At 47.8% G+C, this 19407-nt stretch overlaps 1 protein-coding gene across 3 annotated transcripts in view; it reads right to left on the bottom strand.

Moving 5' to 3' along the window:
- LOC139415903 (arrestin red cell-like) overlaps window positions 1-19407 on the bottom strand; it is a 104326-nt gene that overhangs the window by 5968 nt on the left and 78951 nt on the right. For all 3 annotated transcript variants that reach the window (XM_071164063.1, XM_071164064.1, XM_071164062.1), the window contains exons 9-11: window positions 16734-16818; window positions 8345-8417; window positions 3899-4036 (exon numbers count right to left, since the gene is read on the bottom strand). In XM_071164063.1, coding sequence (XP_071020164.1) covers window positions 3899-4036; window positions 8345-8417; window positions 16734-16818 — 296 coding nt within the window. The remainder of the gene's footprint in view (window positions 1-3898; window positions 4037-8344; window positions 8418-16733; window positions 16819-19407) is intronic.

Raw genomic sequence — 19407 nt, 5'->3', positions numbered from 1 at the left:
TGCTATGAGACTCGAAATTGAGCTCAGGTGCATCCTGTTTCCATTGATCATCCTTGAGATGTTTCTACAACTTGATTGGAGTTCACCTGTGGTAAATTCAATCGATTGGACATGATTTGAAAAGGCACACACCTGTCTACATAAGGTCCCACAGTTGACAGTGCATGTCAGAGCAAAAACCAAGCCACGAGGTGAAAGGAATTGTCCGTAGAGCTCCGTGACAGGATTGTGTCGAGGCACAGATCTGTGGAAGGGTACGAAAAATTTCTGCAGCATTAAAGGGCCCCAAGAACACAATGGTCTCCATCATTCTTAAAAGGATGAAGTTTGGAACCACTAAGGCTCTTCCAGAGCTGGCCGCCTGGCCAAACTGAGCAATCGGGGAAGAAGGGCCTTGGTCAGGGAGGTGACCTTCAGTAAGGACATCCATCTCTGCAGTACTCCACCAATCAGGTCTTTATGGTTGAGTGGCCAGACGGAAGCCATTCCTCAGTAAAAGGCACATGACAGCCCGCTTGGAGTTTGCCAAGAAGCACCTAAAGACTCTCAGACCATGAGAAACAAGATTCTCTGGTCTGATGAAACCAAGATTGAACTCTTTAGCCTGAATGTCAAGCGTCACGTCTGGAGGAAACCTGGCACCATCCCTACGGTGAAGCATGGTGGTGGCAGCATCATGATGTGGGGATGTTTTTCAGCAGCAGGTACAGGGAGACTAGCCAGGATCGAGGGAAATATGAACGGAGCAAAGTACAGAGAGAATTTTGATGAAAACCTGCTCCAAAGCGCTCAGGACCTCAGACTGGGGCGAAGGTTCACCTTCCAACAGGACAACGACCCTAAGCACACAGCCAAGACAATGCAGGAGTGGCTTTAGGACACGTCTCTGAATGTCCTTGAGTGACAGAGCCCAGACTTCAAAACGATCGAACATCTCTGGAGAGACCTAAAAATTGCGGAGCAGCGATGGTCCCTACCCAACCTGACAGAGCTTGAGAGGAACTGCATAGAATGGGAGAAACTCCCCAAATACAGGTGTCCCAAGCTTGTAGAGTCATACCCAAGAAGACTTGAGGCTGTAATCACTGCCAAAGGTACTTCAACAAAGTACTGAGTAAAGGGTCTGAATACTTATGTAAATTTGATATTTCCATTTTTTTTATTAGTAATACATTTGCAAACATTTCAAAATCTATTTTTGCTTTGTCATTATGGGTTATTGTGTGTAGATTGATGAGGGAAAAAAAACAATTTAATCAATTTTGGAGTAAGACTGTAACGTAACAACATGAGAAAAGTCAAGGGGTCTGAATACTTTCTCAATGTGTGCTCTCTCCTCTCTCCTCGCTTCCTCTCTCCTCTCTTTCTCTCCTCTCTTTCTCACCTCTCTCCTCGCTTCCTCGCTTCTCTCTTCTCTTCCGCTCTCTTCAATTCAAGTTTACATGTTTACACTGCCAAAGCAAGTGAACTAAAAAATGTACAGTAAACATTACACACAAGTTCCAAAGGAATAGACATTTCAAATGTAATTGTCTATATACAGTTTCGTAACGATGTTCTTCACTGGTTGCCCTTTTCTCGTGGCAACAGGTCACAAATCTTGCTGCTGTGATGTCACACTGTGGTATTTCTTTGTGGATCTGTGTAATCTGAGGGAAATACTGTATGTCTCTAATATGGTCATACATTGGGCAGGAGGTTAGGAAGTGCAGCTCAGTTTCCACCTCATTTTGTGGGCAGTGAGCACATAGCCTGTCTTCTCTTGAGAACCATATCTGCCTACGGCGGCCTTTCTCAATAGCAAGGATATGTTCACTGAGTCTGAACATAGTCAAAGCTTTCCTTCATTTTGGGTCAGTCACAGTGGTCAGGTATTCTGCCGCTGTGTACTCTCTGTTTAGGCCCAAATAGCATTCTAGTTTTCTCTGTTTTCTTGTAAATTCTTTCCAATGTGTCAAGTAATTATCTTTTTGTTTTCTCATGATTTGTTTGGGTCTAATTGTGTTTCTGTCCTGGGGCTCTGTGGGTGTGTTTGAGTTTGTGAACAGAGACTCAGGACCAGCTTGCATAGGGGACTCTTCTCCAGGTTTATGTCTCTGTAGGTGATGGTTTTGTTAAGGAAGGTTTGGGAATCGCTTCCTTTTAGGTGGTTGTAGAATTTAACAGCTCCTTTTTGGATTTTGATTATTAGCGGGTATCGGCCTAATTCTGCTCTGCATGCATTATTTGGTGTTTTAAGTTGTACATGGGGGATATTTTTGCAGAATTCTGCATGCAGTGTCTCAATTTGTTGGTCAATGGGTTCTATAACTGATTCAAGTATTTTTAGCCAGATCCTAATTGGGATGAAGAGTTCTATGCTCCTTTTGATGGCATAGAAGGCCCTTCTTGCCTTGTCTCTCAGCTTTGTGGAAGTTACCTGTCGTGCTGATGTTTATGTCGAGGTATGTATAGTTTTTGTGTCCTCCAGGGCAACAGTGTCTAGACGGAATTTGTATTTGTTGTCCTGGCAACTGGACATTTTTTGGAACCCCATTATTTTGGTCTTACTGCGATTTACTGTCAGGGCCCAGGTCTGTCAGGGCCCAGGTCTGTCAGGGCCCAGGTCTGTCAGGGCCCAGGTCTGTCAGGGCCCAGGTCTGACAGAATCTGTGCAGAAGATCTAGGTGCTGCTGTAGGCCCTCCTTGGTTGGGGACAGAAGCACCAGCAAACAGTAGCCATTTGACTTCAGATTCTCGTAGGGTGAGGCCGGGTGCTACAGACTCTCTGTCTCTCTGTATCGTCTCTCGTCTCTCTGTCTCTATCGTCTTGCTGTCTCTCTGTCTCTATCGTCTCTCGTCTCTATCGTCTCTCTGTCTCTCTCTATCGTCTCTCGTCTATCTGTCTCTCTCTATCGTCTCTCTATCGTCTCTCTGTCTCTCTCGTCTCTCTCTCTCTCTCTCTGTCTATTTTCTCATCTCTCTGTCTCTCTAGTCTCTCTCTCTCCCTCTCTCTCTCTCTCTCTCTCTCTCTCTCTCTCTCTCTGTAATGTGTTTCTATAGTCTCTCTCTCTCTCTCTCTGTAATGTGTTTCTCTAGTCTATCTCTCTCTCTCTGTAATGTCTCTCTCTCTCTCTCTCTCTCTCTCTATAATGTGTTTCTCTAGTCTCTTTCTCTCTGTAATGTGTTTCTCTAGTCTCTCTCTCTCTCTCTCTCTCTCTCTCTCTCTGTAGTGTTTCTCTAGTCTCTCTCTCTCTCTCTGTAATCTCTCTCTCTCTCTCTCTCTCTAATGTGTTTCTCTAGTCTCTCTCTCTCTGTGTAATGTCTCTCTCTCTCTCTCTCTCTCTCTCTCTCTCTCTCTCTCTCTCTCTCTATAATGTGTTTCTCTAGTCTCTCTCTCTCTCTGTAATGTGTTTCTATAGTCTCTCTCTCTCTCTCTCTGTAATGTGTTTCTCTAGTCTATCTCTCTCTCTCTGTAATGTCTCTCTCTCTCTCTCTCTCTCTCTCTCTATAATGTGTTTCTCTAGTCTCTTTCTCTCTGTAATGTGTTTCTCTAGTCTCTCTCTCTCTCTGTAGTGTTTCTCTAGTCTCTCTCTCTCTCTCTCTATCTGTAATCTCTCTCTCTCTCTCTCTCTCTCTAATGTGTTTCTCTAGTCTCTCTCTCTCTGTGTAATGTCTCTCTCTCTCTCTCTCTCTCTCTCTCTCTCTCTCTCTCTCTATAATGTGTTTCTCTAGTCTCTCTCTCTCTGTAATGTGTTTATCTAGTCTCTCTCTCTCTCTCTCTCTCTCTGTAATGTCTCTCTCTCTCTCTTTCTCTCTCTCTCTATAATGTGTTTCTCTAGTCTCTCTCTCTCTCTCTCTCTCTCATGTCTTTCTCTAGTCTCTCTCTCTCTCTCCCGCTCTCTATGTAATGTCTTACATAGTGCTGGAGGCCAGATTGGTGTCTTCGTGCTTCAGCTTGCCATCCAGAGCCAGGCCTCTCTTTTCTCGGTTGTTGGTGAGCGTGGGAGTCAGGGTGTACACCTTACAGAACGTACTGCTGGGGGACACCTGGTCACTGTGGAGGATGGTGAGAGAGAGAAAATGATTGATTATTTATGTCATATGTGATGGGTTCCTAGTCCCTCTTGTATAGGACAACGCTGGGGAAGCAGTAAGGAAAGAAGAGAGGAAAAGAAAGGATCTGTGAGATGCTGGAACAGGGAGGGAGAGGGGCATTGAAGGGGACTAGACTGGGAGAGAATCCTCTTTATTTGAGAGAAAGGATATTGGGTTTTGGGGCCAGTGGCTTATTGTGGAGGACTGAATAACAGGGGACAAGGAGGATAGTTATCAGAGTGGGAGGTCGGGCATCTCGATTTAGGCCACGAGGGAAAGTTTTGGTGACACCAAAAATCAAGACAGGTACTGGGGTTGTGGGGAGGTCTGGGTCTGGGAGCTCTGGGGGTTACGTCTTGGGCGGCCATTTTGGGTCAAGGCCTAGCCAGTCGCTCCTCCTCTACTCACCGGTCGGAGGCACGGCCCACAGACTTTTTGTAGGTGTCACATCTGTGCAGAACTACATCAGTCACCTGTAAAACTACAGTACAGGGGGGGGGGAAACACTGACTCTAAGATGTCATAACAAGGAGACAAGGGGCTGTGATGTTACTAGACGGGATAAGATGAGGTTACCTATGGCTGTTGAGAAGGGGTAGATGGGGGGTGGGGAGGAGAGGGGTATTCTGGCATCGCAGTGCCAGCAGAAAGGGGGTTGGGTGATGTCATAGAGGGCCATACAATATGAGGTAGAAGATAGGCAGAAATAATACAACAAAACTATTAAAAACACTACTGAAAGTGAGTGTCTGTTTGGCCACACAATATGCCTGCATTATTCTCTCTCTCTCACAGACGAGACAAAGAAGAAGAGAAGGAGGATGAGAAGGAGACAGGGATGGAGAGAGAGGTTAGGAGAGAAGGGTACAGGGATGGAGAGAGAGGTTAGGAGAGAAGGAGACAGGGATGGAGAGAGAGGTTAGGAGAGAAGGAGACAGGGATGGAGAGAGAGGTTAGGAGAGAAGGGTACAGGGATGGAGAGAGAGGTTAGGAGAGAAGGGTACAGGGATGGAGAGAGCAGTTTGGAGAGAAGGGTACAGGGATGGAGAGAGAGGTTAGGAGAGAAGGAGACAGGGATGGAGAGAGAGGTTAGGAGAGAAGGGTACAGGGATGGAGAGAGCAGTTTGGAGAGAAGGAGACAGGGATGGAGAGATAGGTTAGGAGAGAAGGAGACAGGGATGGAGAGAGAGGTTAGGAGAGAAGGGTACAGGGATGGAGAGAGCAGTTTGGAGAGAAGGAGACAGGGATGGAGAGAGAGGTTTGGAGAAGATGAGACAGGGATGGAGAGAGAGGTTTGGAGAGAAGGAGACAGGGATGGAGAGAGAGGTTTGGAGAAGAGGAGACAGGGATGGAGAGAGAGGTTTGGAGAGAAGGAGACAGGGATGGAGAGAGAGGTTTGGAGAGAAGGAGACAGGGATGGAGAGAGAGGTTTGGAGAGAAGGAGACAGGGATGGAGAGAGAGGTTTGGAGAGAAGGAGACAGGGATGGAGAGAGAGGTTTGGAGAGAAGGAGACAGGGATGGAGAGAGGTTTGGAGAGAAGGAGACAGTGATGGAGAGAAGGGGACAGGGATGGAGAGAAGGATACAGGGGTGGAGAGAAGGAGACAGGGATGGAGAGAGAGGTTAGGAGAGAAGGGTACAGGGATGGAGAGAGCAGTTTGGAGAGAAGGAGACAGGGATGGAGAGAGAGGTTTGGAGAAGATGAGACAGGGATGGAGAGAGAGGTTTGGAGAGAAGGAGACAGGGATGGAGAGAGAGGTTTGGAGAATAGGAGACAGGGATGGAGAGAGAGGTTTGGAGAGAAGGAGACAGGGATGGAGAGAGAGGTTTGGAGAGAAGGAGACAGGGATGGAGAGAGAGGTTTGGAGAGAAGGAGACAGGGATGGAGAGAGAGGTTTGGAGAGAAGGAGACAGGGATGGAGAGAGAGGTTAGGAGAGAAGGAGACAGGGATGGAGAGAGAGGTTAGGAGAGAAGGAGACAGGGATGGAGAGAGAGGTTAGGAGAGAAGGGTACAGGGATGGAGAGAGAGGTTAGGAGAGAAGGGTACAGGGATGGAGAGAGCAGTTTGGAGAGAAGGATACAGGGATGGAGAGAGAGGTTAGGAGAGAAGGAGACAGGGATGGAGAGAGAGGTTAGGAGAGAAGGGTACAGGGATGGAGAGAGCAGTTTGGAGAGAAGGAGACAGGGATGGAGAGATAGGTTAGGAGAGAAGGAGACAGGGATGGAGAGAGAGGTTAGGAGAGAAGGGTACAGGGATGGAGAGAGCAGTTTGGAGAGAAGGAGACAGGGATGGAGAGAGAGGTTTGGAGAAGATGAGACAGGGATGGAGAGAGAGGTTTGGAGAGAAGGAGACAGGGATGGAGAGAGAGGTTTGGAGAAGAGGAGACAGGGATGGAGAGAGAGGTTTGGAGAGAAGGAGACAGGGATGGAGAGAGAGGTTTGGAGAGAAGGAGACAGGGATGGAGAGAGAGGTTTGGAGAGAAGGAGACAGGGATGGAGAGAGAGGTTTGGAGAGAAGGAGACAGGGATGGAGAGAGAGGTTTGGAGAGAAGGAGACAGGGATGGAGAGAGGTTTGGAGAGAAGGAGACAGTGATGGAGAGAAGGGGACAGGGATGGAGAGAAGGATACAGGGGTGGAGAGAAGGATACAGGGATGGAGAGAGAGGTTAGGAGAGAAGGGTACAGGGATGGAGAGAGCAGTTTGGAGAGAAGGAGACAGGGATGGAGAGAGAGGTTTGGAGAAGATGAGACAGGGATGGAGAGAGAGGTTTGGAGAGAAGGAGACAGGGATGGAGAGAGAGGTTTGGAGAAGAGGAGACAGGGATGGAGAGAGAGGTTTGGAGAGAAGGAGACAGGGATGGAGAGAGAGGTTTGGAGAGAAGGAGACAGGGATGGAGAGAGAGGTTTGGAGAGAAGGAGACAGGGATGGAGAGAGAGGTTTGGAGAGAAGGAGACAGGGATGGAGAGAGAGGTTTGGAGAGAAGGAGACAGGGATGGAGAGAGAGGTTTGGAGAGAAGGAGACAGGGATGGAGAGAGGTTTGGAGAGAAGGAGACAGTGATGGAGAGAAGGGGACAGGGATGGAGAGGATACAGGGGTGGAGAGAAGGAGACAGGGATGAAGAGAGAGGTTTGGAGAGAAGGAGACAGGGATGGAGAGAAGGAGACAGGGATGGAGAGAAGGGTACAGGGATGGAGAGAAGGGTACAAGGATGGAGAGAGAGGTTTGGAGAGAAGGGGACAGGGATGGAGAGAGAGGTTTGGAGAGAAGGGGACAGGGATGGAGAGAAGGAGACAGGGATGGAGAGAAGGAGACAGGGATGGAGAGAGAGGTTTGTAGAGAAGGATAAAGGGATGGAGAGAAGGATACAGGGATGGAGAGAGAGGTTTGGAGAGAAGGAGACGGGGATGGAGAGAAGGAGACAGGGATGGAGAGAAGGAGACAGGGATGGAGAGAGAGGTTTGGAGAGAAGGATAAAGGGATAGAGAGAAGGATACAGGGATACAGGGAGAGGTTTGGAGAGAAGGAGACGGGGATGGAGAGAGAGGTTTGGAGAGAAGGAGACAGGGATGGAGAGAAGGAGACAGGGATGGAGAGAAGAGTTTGGAGAGAAGGAGACAGGGATGGAGAGAGGTTTGGAGAGAAGGAGACAGGGATGGAGAGAGAGTTTTGTAGAGAAGGGGACAGGGATGGAGAGAGAGGTTTGGAGAGAAGGAGACAATGATGGAGAGAAGGGGACAGGGATGGAGAGAATGATACAGGGATGTAGAGAAGGAGACAGGGATGGAGAGAGAGGTTTGGAGAGAAGGAGACAGGGATGGAGAGAAGGAGACAGGGATGGAGAGAAGGGTACGGGGATGGAGAGAAGGGTACGGGGATGGAGAGAGAGGTTTGGAGAGAAGGAGACATGGATGGAGAGATAGGTTTGGAGAGAAGGGGACAGGGATGGAGAGAGAGGTTTGGAGAGAAGGGGACAGGGATGGAGAGAAGGAGACAGGGATGGAGAGAAGGAGACAGGGATGGAGAGAGAGGTTTGGAGAGAAGGATAAAGGGATGGAGAGAAGGATACAGGGATGGAGAGAGAGGTTTGGAGAGAAGGAGACGGGGATGGAGAGAAGGAGACAGGGATGGAGAGAGAGGTTTGGAGAGAAGGAGACAGGGATGGAGAGAGAGATTTGGAGAGAAGGAGACAGGGATGGAGAGAAGTGTACAGGGATGGAGAGAGGTTTGGAGAGAAGGAGACAGGGATGGAGAGAAGGGGACTCACTCTGCCTCTTCCTGTGCAACAGGACACTTGTACTGAGCCGTACTGAACAGACAAATGTCAGCATACTGGCGAACTGCAGCAGGGGAGAGAGAGAGGGTTAACACAGTAGGAAAACACACACACTGTAGGAGACACGCTGTCGGAGACACGCTGTAGGAGACACGCTGTAGGAGAGAGAGCTGTCAGACTTTATGGCATTACTCAATGACATTGACCCCCATCTCAAATTCACTATTGAACGTGACACTCAACGTGGTCATTACCTTGGTATGTGGATTGAGAAATCAAATGGAACCCTGTTTACAACTCTGTATAGAAAAGAAACGGACATAAATACTCTATTACAGGGGGACAGCTTCCATCCTGAGCCATTAAAGAGAGGACTTCCTAGAAGCCAGTTTATCAGACTGAGCCGTATATGACACGCCACAGAGGACTATCTAGAAAAAGCAGCGGAGATGCACAGTAGGTTTCTGTGAAGAGGCTATTCACCACAATGTGTGGATGAAGCTCTTCATTTGGCATTGGAAAACACACGAGATGAACTGCTACAAAAAGGACCCGCTGAAGCTAAAGAACACTGTAATGTTCACCACCACATATACTTTGAACCCGAGCAAAGTGGGAGATGTGGTCAAGAAACACTGGCATATTCAAAAATCCACCAATTATTGTATATAGGAGAGGTCACAATTTACGCGATAAATTGTCTCATGCCAACAGCCAACCACAAAAGAAAACGAGCCAGGCTCTTTTACGCCCTCTTCTGAATGGTAGCTATAAATGCAGAGGATGCGCACAGTGCAACAACATGATGAAGTGTGAATATTTCTGCCACCCACACACAGGAAAACGGTTCCAAATAAATTACATTATTATGTGCTCCACCACCCATTTATCTACATTATTAAATGTCCACGTGGGCTGTGTTAAGTAGGTAAAACCTCTCGTTCTCTCAGACAGAGTGTCACGTTCTGACCTTTTTTATGTCTCTGTTTTAGTTTGGTCAGGGCGTGAGTTGGGGTGGGCATTCTATGTTTTGTATTCTAGGTTTTGTATTTCTATGTTTCGGCCTAGTATGGTTCCCAATCAGAGGCAGCTGGTTATCGTTGTCTCTGATTGAGAACCATACTTAGGCAGCCTGTTTTCCCACTATGATTTGTGGGTAGTTGTTTTCTGTGTCTGCGTTTTCCATACAGAACTGTTTCGGTTTTCATTTATTTTCCTTCTTCTTTTGTATTCTGTGTTCAGTTTAATAAATATATTATGGACACTTACCACGCTGCGCATTGGTCCGATATTTCATAGTCCTCGTCAGAGGAAGAAGAAAATCATTACACAGAGAATCAGTGAACTTTAGATTTTGTGGCATAGAGGAAGTTAAGATATCAGACAGGGGAGGAGATAATAATAATACTCTGAGTAAAATAGAATGTTTTAGGATTTTCACTCTCCAGACATTATTTCCTAAAGGACTTAATGATGAAATGCCTATGTGTCACGCCCTGGCCATGGAAAGCTGTTTATTATCTATGTTGGATTGGGGCGTGATATGTACTAGGGTGGGTCACCTTGGTGAATTGTATTTCTATGTTGGCCTGATATGGTTCCCAATCAGAGGCAGCTGTTTATCGTTGTCTCTGATTGGGGATCATATTTAGGTAGCCATTTTCCCCATTGTGTTTGTGGGATCTTGTCTACAGTTCGTTGCCGGTGTGCACACCAGTAGCTTCATGTTTCGTTTGTGCTTTATTGTTTTTGTTTGAGTTTTGATTTATTAAAAATATGTGGAACTCTACACACGCTGAGCCTTGGTCTACTCATTACGACGAGCGTGACACTATGTATGTTATGTTGTGAATTTGAACATGAATTAAGTGCCTATTTAAGATTACTCTGATGTTTTTAGTACGATGTACCCAATGACTAATGAAAACTTGCTATGTCCTCATTGTGGTTTTACAGACGTGTTGAATACGTCTTATTTACACACTTTATACGAATAATTATGAAATACATATTGTTATATTTGGTAATACTGATTTGTTTTTCCTTTGCCTCCAACCCCCTTCGATGTGTGGAGCGGATATGGGTGTGGCTAGGTCTACATAAGGGTGCTAATTAAAAAATATTCACAAATACTCTGACGGAGGCCGCAAGACCGATACGTAAGTTTATTAAAGATCAGTGATACTATCAAGAGCAGTGTGCGGTTTCCGTTTTCCTTCATCTTGTTCAACTGTTGCCAGGCACCTGCAAAACGTTTGCTCAGATGTGCGAGTGCCTTTTGAATTTTGTATTTTGAAAAAGTCCACAAAAAAATGAATGCGCAAAGCAATTTGTTCAATATTAGGAAAGTTGATGGGCCTAGTGAGGCCCTAGTGAGGGGCCCTAGTATGGGCCTAGTGAGGGGCCCTAGTATGGGCCTAGTGAGGGCCTAGTGTCTGTGGGTTATGGGTTTTTGCTTTTCCTTTCAATTAAGACCTAGACGACCAGGTGTGGGGAGTTCCTTACTAATTAGTGACCTTAAGGCATCAATCAAGTACCAGGGAGGAGCACCCGCAGACACTTTCCCTCCGTCTAATGAGTTTGACACGTGTGGATTAGATGCACAATAGAGTGCTATTTACTGGGCCATTAGTAACTAGCTGTTATTACCAGGCCATTAGTAATTAGCTGTTATTACCAGGCCATTAGTAATTAGCTGTTATTACCAGGCCATTAGTAATTAGCTGTTATTACCAGGCCATTAGTAATTAGCTGTTATTACCAGGCCATTAGTAACTAGCTGTTATTACCAGGCCATTAGTAACTAGCTGTTATTACCAGGACATTAGTAATTAGCTGTTATTACCAGGCCATTAGTAACTAGCTGTTATTACCAGGCCATTAGTAATTAGCTGTTATTACCAGGCCATTAGTAATTAGCTGTTATTACCAGGCCATTAGTAACTAGCTGTTATTACCAGGCCATTAGTAATTAGCTGTTATTACCAGGCCATTAGTAACTAGCTGTTATTACCAGGCCATTAGTAATTAGCTGTTATTACCAGGCCATTAGTAACTAGCTGTTATTACCAGGCCATTAGTAATTAGCTGTTATTACCAGGCCATTAGTAACTAGCTGTTATTACCAGGACATTAGTAATTAGTTGTTATTACCAGGCCATTAGTAACTAGCTGTTATTACCAGGCCATTAGTAATTAGCTGTTATTACCAGGCCATTAGTAACTAGCTGTTATTACCAGGCCATTAGTAATTAGCTGTTATTACCAGGCCATTAGTAACTAGCTGTTATTACCAGGACATTAGTAATTAGCTGTTATTACCAGGCCATTAGTAACTAGCTGTTATTACCAGGCCATTAGTAATTAGCTGTTATTACCAGGCCATTAGTAATTAGCTGTTATTACCAGGACATTAGTAATTAGCTGTTATTACCAGGCCATTAGTAACTAGCTGTTATTACCAGGACATTAGTAATTAGCTGTTATTACCAGGCCATTAGTAATTAGCTGTTATTACCAGGACATTAGTAATTAGCTGTTATTACCAGGCCATTAGTAACTAGCTGTTATTACCAGGCCATTAGTAATTAGCTGTTATTACCAGGACATTAGTAATTAGCTGTTATTACCAGGACATTAGTAACTAGCTGTTATTACCAGGCCATTAGTAATTAGCTGTTATTACCAGGACATTAGTAATTAGCTGTTATTACCAGGACATTAGTAATTAGCTGTTATTACCAGGACATTAGTAATTAGCTGTTATTACCAGGACATTAGTAACTAGCTGTTATTACCAGGCCATTAGTAATTAGCTGTTATTACCAGGACATTAGTAATTAGCTGTTATTACCAGGCCATTAGTAATTAGCTGTTATTACCAGGCCATTAGTAATTAGCTGTTATTACCAGGACATTAGTAATTAGCTGTTATTACCAGGACATTAGTAATTAGCTGTTAGTACCAGGACATTAGTAATTAGCTGTTATTACCAGGCCATTAGTAATTAGCTGTTATTACCAGGCCATTAGTAATTAGCTGTTATTACCAGGACATTAGTAATTAGCTGTTATTACCAGGCCATTAGTAATTAGCTGTTATTGCCAGGCCATTAGTAATTAGCTGTTATTACCAGGCCATTAGTAATTAGCTGTTACTACCAGGACATTAGTAATTAGCTGTTATCAAATTTGGTAGATAACTAATGGCCATCAGAGGGCAGTTTTGGAGAAGCCTAGATACCGTGACTCACCGGTCACGTGGAATTTGACTGCGGTCAAGACTTGTGAATGCCGGTGTGGCAGTAATACGGTGTCACGTTCTGACCATCGTTCTTGTGTGTTTTCCTTGTTTTAGTGTTGGTCAGGACGTGAGCTGGGTGGGCATTCTATGTTGTGTGTCTGGTTTGTCTATTTCTATGTTTGGCCTGATATGGTTCTCAATCAGAGGCAGGTGTTAGTCATTGTCTCTGATTGGGAACCATATTTAGGTAGCCTGTTTTGTGTTGGGTTTTGTGGGTGATTGTTCCTGTCTTTGTGTTTGTGGCACCAGATAGGACTGTTTCGTTTTTTTCACGTTTCTTGTTTTGTAGATTGTTGTATTTTCATCTTTATTAAAGATGTACAAAACTAACCACACTGCATTTTGGTCCGCCTCTCTTTCACCAGAAGAAAACCGTTACAGAATCACCCACCAACCAAGGACCAAGCGGCGTGGTAAACAGAGGCAGCAGCAACAGCAGCAGCAGGAGAAGCAACAGGTGCAGCAGGAGCAACAGCAGCAGCAGCAAAGGCAGCAGCAGGAGAAGCAACAGAGGCAGCAGCAGCAGCAGCAGCAGGAGAAGTGACAGGTGCAGCAGGAGCAACAGCAGCAGCAGCAGGAGAAGCAACAGAGGCAGCAGCAGCAGCAGCAGCAGCAGCAGCAGCAGCAGCAGCAGCAGCAGCAGTGGGAGAGGCTGCACTATTTGGAGAAATGGACTTGGGAGGAGATCCTTGACGGGAAAGGACCCTGGGCAGAGCCAGGGGAATATTGCCGCCCCAAAGCCGAGCCGGAGGCAGCGAAAGCAGAGAGGCGGCATTATGAGGAGCTAGCACGGCAGAGCGGCTGGAAGCCCGAGAGGCAGCCCCAAAAATGTCTTGGTGGGGGCACAGGGAGAGTGTGGCAGAGTCAGGAGCCAGACCTGAGCCAACTCCCCCCGTTTACCGTAAGGAGCCATGGATGTTATCGGAGCTATCGGCGAAGCTGAGGGCTGAGTCTGAGAGGGTCGAGGAGTTATTGGACAGAATGGAGGAGAGTGAACGGATGGGAGATGAGGAGACACTCGAGGAGGTGTTAATAGAATTGGGGGAGTGTGAAGACAGAGAGCAGTTGATTTGGCGTAGTATGCAAGGCATTCGCCCTGAGGTGTGTGTCCCCAGCCCGGTACCACCAGTGCCGGCACCCCGCACCAGACTGTCTCTCCGTCCCATCAAAACAGGTGCTTCCGCCTGTCCGGCACTACCAGAGTTTCCGCCACTCAGTCCAGAAGCGCCAGTGCCGCCAGTCAGCCAGGATCCGCCAGAACTGCCAGTCAGCCAGGATCCGCCAGAACTGCCAGTCAGCCAGGATCCGCCAGAGCCGCCAGTCAGCCAGGATCCGCCAGAGCCGCCAGTCTGCCAGGATCCGACAGATCCGCCAGTCAGCCAGGATCCGCCAGTCAGCCAGGATCCGCCAGAACTGCCAGTCAGCCAGGATCCGCCAGAACTGCCAGTCAGCCAGGATCCGCCAGAACTGCCAGTCAGCCAGGATCCGCCAGAGCCGCCAGTCAGCCAGGATCCGCCAGAGCCGCCAGTCAGCCAGGATCCGCCAGAGCCGCCAGTCTGCCAGGATCCGACAGTCAGCCAGGATCCGCCAGTCAGCCAGGATCCGCCAGAACTGCCAGTCAGCCAGGATCCGCCAGAACTGCCAGTCAGCCAGGATCTGCCAGAACTGCCAGTCAGCCAGGATCTGCCAGAACTGCCAGTCAGCCAGGATCTGCCAGAGCCGTCAGTCAGCCAGGATCCGCCAGTCTAACAGGATCCGCCAGTCTGCCAGGATCTTCCAGATCCGCCATTCAGCCAGGATCCGCCATTCAGCCAGGATGCGCCAGTCAGGCAGGATCTGCCAGAGCTGCCAGTCAGCCAGGATCTGCCGGAACCACCAGTCAGCCAGGATCTGCCAGAACCACCAGCCAGCCAGGATCTGCCAGAGCCATCAACCTGCCTGAGCTTCCTCTCAGTCCCGAGCTGCCCCTCAGTCCCGAGCTGCCCCTCAGTCCCGAGCTGCCCCTCAGTCCCGAGCTGCCCCTCAGTCCAGTGGGACCCGTTGTTAGGGTTCCTAGGCCAAGGTCAGCGGCGAGGGTCGCCACTCAAGGGACGCTAAGGAGGTGGACTAAGACAATTATGGAGTGGGGTCCACGTCCAGCGCCAGAGCCGCCACCGCGGACAGATGCCCACCCAGACCCTCCCCTATAGGTTTAGGTTGTGCGGTCTCCGACCGCACTTTGGGGAGGGGGGTACTGTCACGTTCTGACCATCGTTCTTGTGTGTTTTCCTTGTTTTAGCGTTGGTCAGGACGTGAGCTGGGTGGGCATTCTATGTTGTGTGTCTGGTTTGTCTATTTCTATGTTTGGCCTGATATGGTTCTCAATCAGAGACAGGTCTTAGTCATTGTCTCTGATTGGGAACCATATTTAGGTAGCCTGTTTTGTGTTGGGTTTTGTGGGTGATTGTTCCCGTCTTTGTGTTTGTGGCACCAGATAGGACTGTTTCGTTTTTTTCACGTTTCTTGTTTTGTAGATTGTTGTACTTTCATCTTTATTAAAGATGTACAAAAATAACCACACTGCATTTTGGTCCGCCTCTCTTTCACCAGAAGAAAACCGTTACATACGGTCACCATAACAGCCCTAGTCTGGGACAATTTTAGCATTTTAGCTAACCCTAATCCTTCTCCTAACCTGCTAAGTTGATTCTCCTAACCTGCTACGTTAATTATCCTAACCTGCTACGTTAATTATCCTATCCTGCTACGTTGATTCTCCTAACCTGCTAAGTTGATTCTCCTAACCTGCTACGTTAATTCTCCTATCCTGCTACGTTGATTCTCCTAACCTGCTACGTTGATTCTCCTATCCTGCTACGTTGATTCTCCTATCCTGCTATGTTAATTCTCCTAACCTGCAACGTTAATTCTCCTATCCTGCTACGTTAATTCTCCTATCCTGCTACGTTGATTTTCCTATCCTGCTACGTTAATTCTCCTATCCTGCTACGTTGATTCTCCTAACCTGCTACGTTGATTCTCCTATCCTGCTACGTTGATTCTCCTATCCTGCTATGTTAATTCTCCTAACCTGCAACGTTAATTCTCCTATCCTGCTACGTTAATTATCCTATCCTGCTACGTTAATTATCCTATCCTGCAACGTTAATTATCCTATCCTGCTACGTTAATTCTCCTATCCTGCAACATTGATTATCCTATCCTGCTACGTTGATTCTCCTATCCTGCTACGTTAATTCTCCTATCCTGCTACGTTAATTCTCCTATCCTGCTACGTTAATTCTCCTATCCTGCTACGTTAATTCTCCTATCCTGCTACGTTAATTCTCCTATCCTGCTACGTTAATTCTCCTATCCTGCTACGTTAATTCTCCTATGCTGCTACGTTAATTCTCCTATCCTGCTACGTTAATTCTCCTATCCTGCTACGTTAATTCTCCTATGCTGCTACGTTAATTATCCTATCCTGCTACGGTAATTCTCCTATGCTGCTACGTTAATTCTCCTATCCTGCTACGTTAATTCTCCTAACCTGCTCCGTTAATTCTCCTATCCTGCTATGTTAATTCTCCTATCCTGCTACGTTAATTCTCCTATCCTGCTATGTTAATTCTCCTATCCTGCTACGTTAATTCTCCTATCCTGCTACGTTAATTCTCCTATCCTGCTGCATAAAGTCCTTTCTGCTGTACTCCAAAACCATCAGGCCTGCCCACAGAACAGCGTGAGTTTCCAATAACGCCATACCCCCTGTTCTAAGGATACCGTACCCCCTGGTCTGAGGATACCGTACCCCCTGTTCTAAGGATACCATACCCCCTGGTCTGAGGATACCACACCCCCTGGTCTGAGGATACCATACCACCTGGTCTGAGGATACCATACCCCCTGGTCTGAGGATACCATACCCCCTGGTCTGAAGATACCATACCCCCTGGTCTGAGGATACCATTCCCCCTGGTCTGAGGATACCATACCCCCTGGTCTGAGGATACCATACCCCCTAGTATGAGGATACCATACCCCCTGGTCTGAGGATACCATACCCCCTGGTCTGAGGACATGCGTGTGTCTTACCTGAGACTTTCAACCTCTTGACTGTTTTGGTGGAGTTGTTGGTTGCATGGACATTCACACTGATAGGTTCTCCATGGTAGTAGAGCTGAGAGAGAGGGAGAGAAAGAGAGGGGGCGAGAGAGGGAGATAAAGAGAGAGGGAGAAAGAGAGGGGAGAGAAAGAGAGGGGGCGAGAGAGGGAGAGAAAGAGAGGGGGAGAAAGAGAGGGGAGAGAAAGAGAGGGGAGAGAAAGAAAGGGGAGAGGGGAGAGAGAGGGAGAGAAATAGAGAGAAAGAGAGGGAGAGAAAGAGAGGGGAGAGAGGGGGAGAGAAAGAGAGGGGAGAAAGAGAGGGAGAGAGAGAGAGAGAGGGGAGAGAGAGGGAGAGAAATAGAGGGGAGAGAGAGGGAGAGAAAGAGAGGGGGAGAAAGAGAGGGGGAGAGAGAGAGGGGGAGAAAGAGCGGGGGAGAAAGAGAGGGGCAGAAAGAGAGGGGAGAGAGAGGGGGAGAGAGAGGGAGAGAAAGAGAGGGGGAGAGAGGGGAGAGAGAGGGAGAGAAAGAGAGGGGGAGAAAGAGAGGGGAGAGAGAGGGGGAGAAAGAGAGGGGCAGAAAGAGAGGATGAAAGAGAGAGAACAAGAATGAGAGATAAAGGGGAGGGGTTGGGGGTCAATATACAGTGAGCTCCAAAAATATTGTGACAGTGACAACGTTTGTTGTTTTGTCTCTGTACTGCAGCACTTTGGATTTGAAATGATATAATGACTATTCAGTTAAAGCGCTGAAAGGGGAGGGGTTGGGGGTCAATATACAGTGAGCTCCAAAAATATTGTGACAGTGACAACGTTTGTTGTTTTGTCTCTGTACTGCAGCACTTTGGATTTGAAATGATATAATGACTATTCAGTTAAAGCGCTGACTGTCAGCTTTGGTGGCAGGTAGACTAGTAATGGTTAGAGTGTAGGGGAGACAGGTAGCCTAGTGGTTAGAGTGTTGGGGAGACAGGTAGCCTAGTGGTTAGAGTGTAGGGGTGGCAGGTAGCCTAGTGGTTAGAGTGTTGGGGAGACAGGTAGCCTAGTGGTTAGAGTGTAGGGGAGACAGGTAGACTAGTGGTTAGACTGTAGTGGTGGCAGGTAGCCTAGTGGTTAGAGTGTTGGGGAGACAGGTAGCCTAGTGGTTAGAGTGAAGGGGTGGCAGGTAGCCTAGTGGTTAGAGTGTTGGGGAGACAGGTAGCCTAGTGGTTAGAGTGTAGGGGTGGCAGGTAGCCTGGTGGTTAGAGTGTAGGGGTGGCAGGTAGCCTAGTGGTTAGAGTGTATGGGCGGCAGGTAGTCTAGTGGTTAGAGTGTAGGGGAGACAGGTAGACTAGTGGCAGGTAGCCTAGTGGCAGGTAGCCTAGTGGCAGGTAGCCTAGTGGCAGGTAGCCTAGTGGTTAGAGTGTAGGGGTGGCAGGTAGCCTAGTGGTTAGAGTGTATGGGCAGCAGGTAGTCTAGTGGTTAGAGTGTAGGGGAGACAGGTAGACTAGTGGCAGGTAGCCTAGTGGCAGGTAGCCTAGTGGTTAGAGTGTAGGGGTGACAGGTAGACTAGTGGTTAGAGTGTATGGGTGGCAGGTAGCCTAGTGGTTAGAGTGTATGGGTGGCCGGTAGCCTAGTGGTTAGAGTGTAGGGGTGGCAGGTAACCTAGTGGTTAGAGTGTATGGGCGGCAGGTAGCCTAGTGGTTAGAGTGTAGGGGTGGCAGGTAGCCTAGTGGTTAGAGTGTAGGGGCAGCAGGTAGCCTAGTGGTTAGAGTGTAGGGGAGGCAGGTAGCCTAGTGGTTAGAGTGTAGGGGTGGCAGGTAGCCTAGTGGTTAGAGTGTAGGGGTGGCAGGTAGCCTAGTGGTTAGAGTGTAGGGGAGACAGGTAGCCTAGTGGTTAGAGTGTAGGGGAGACAGGTAGCCTAGTGGTTAGAGTGTTGGGGAGACAGGTAGCCTAGTGGTTAGAGTGTAGGGGTGGCAGGTAGCCTAGTGGTTAGAGTGTTGGGGAGACAGGTAGCCTAGTGGTTAGAGTGTAAGGGAGACAGGTAGACTAGTGGTTAGACTGTAGTGGTGGCAGGTAGCCTAGTGGTTAGAGTGTTGGGGAGACAGTTAGCCTAGTGGTTAGAGTGTAGGGGTGGCAGGTAGCCTAGTGGTTAGAGTGTTGGGGAGACAGGTAGCCTAGTGGTTAGAGTGTAGGGGTGGCAGGTAGCCTAGTGGTTAGAGGATTGGGGAGACAGGTAGCCTAGTGGTTAGAGTGTAGGGGTGGCAGGTAGTCTAGTGGTTAGAGTGTAGGGGTGGCAGGTAGCCTAGTGGTTAGAGTGTAGGGGTGGCAGGTAGTCTAGTGGTTAGAGTGTATGGGCGGCAGGTAGCCTAGTGGTTAGAGTGTAGGGGCGGCAGGTAGCCTAGTGGTTAGAGTGTAGGGGCGGCAGGTAGCCTAGTGGTTAGAGTGTAGGGGTGGCAGGTAGACTAGTGGTTAGAGTGTAGGGGCGACAGGTAGCCTAGTGGTTAGAGTGTAGGGGTGGCAGGTAGCCTAGTGGTTAGAGTGTAGGGGAGACAGGTAGCCTAGTGGTTAGAGTGTATGGGCGGCAGGTAGTCTAGTGGTTAGAGTGTAGGGAAGACAGGTAGACTAGTGGCAGGTAGCCTAGTGGCAGGTAGCCTAGTGGCAGGTAGCCTAGTGGCAGGTAGCCTAGTG

This window comes from Oncorhynchus clarkii, chromosome 9 (assembly GCF_045791955.1).
Source record: "Oncorhynchus clarkii lewisi isolate Uvic-CL-2024 chromosome 9, UVic_Ocla_1.0, whole genome shotgun sequence".
NCBI classification, from domain to species: domain Eukaryota; kingdom Metazoa; phylum Chordata; class Actinopteri; order Salmoniformes; family Salmonidae; genus Oncorhynchus; species Oncorhynchus clarkii.
The sequence above is the reverse complement of the archived record's forward strand: the minus strand, read 5'-3'. Positions and strand labels throughout refer to the sequence as shown.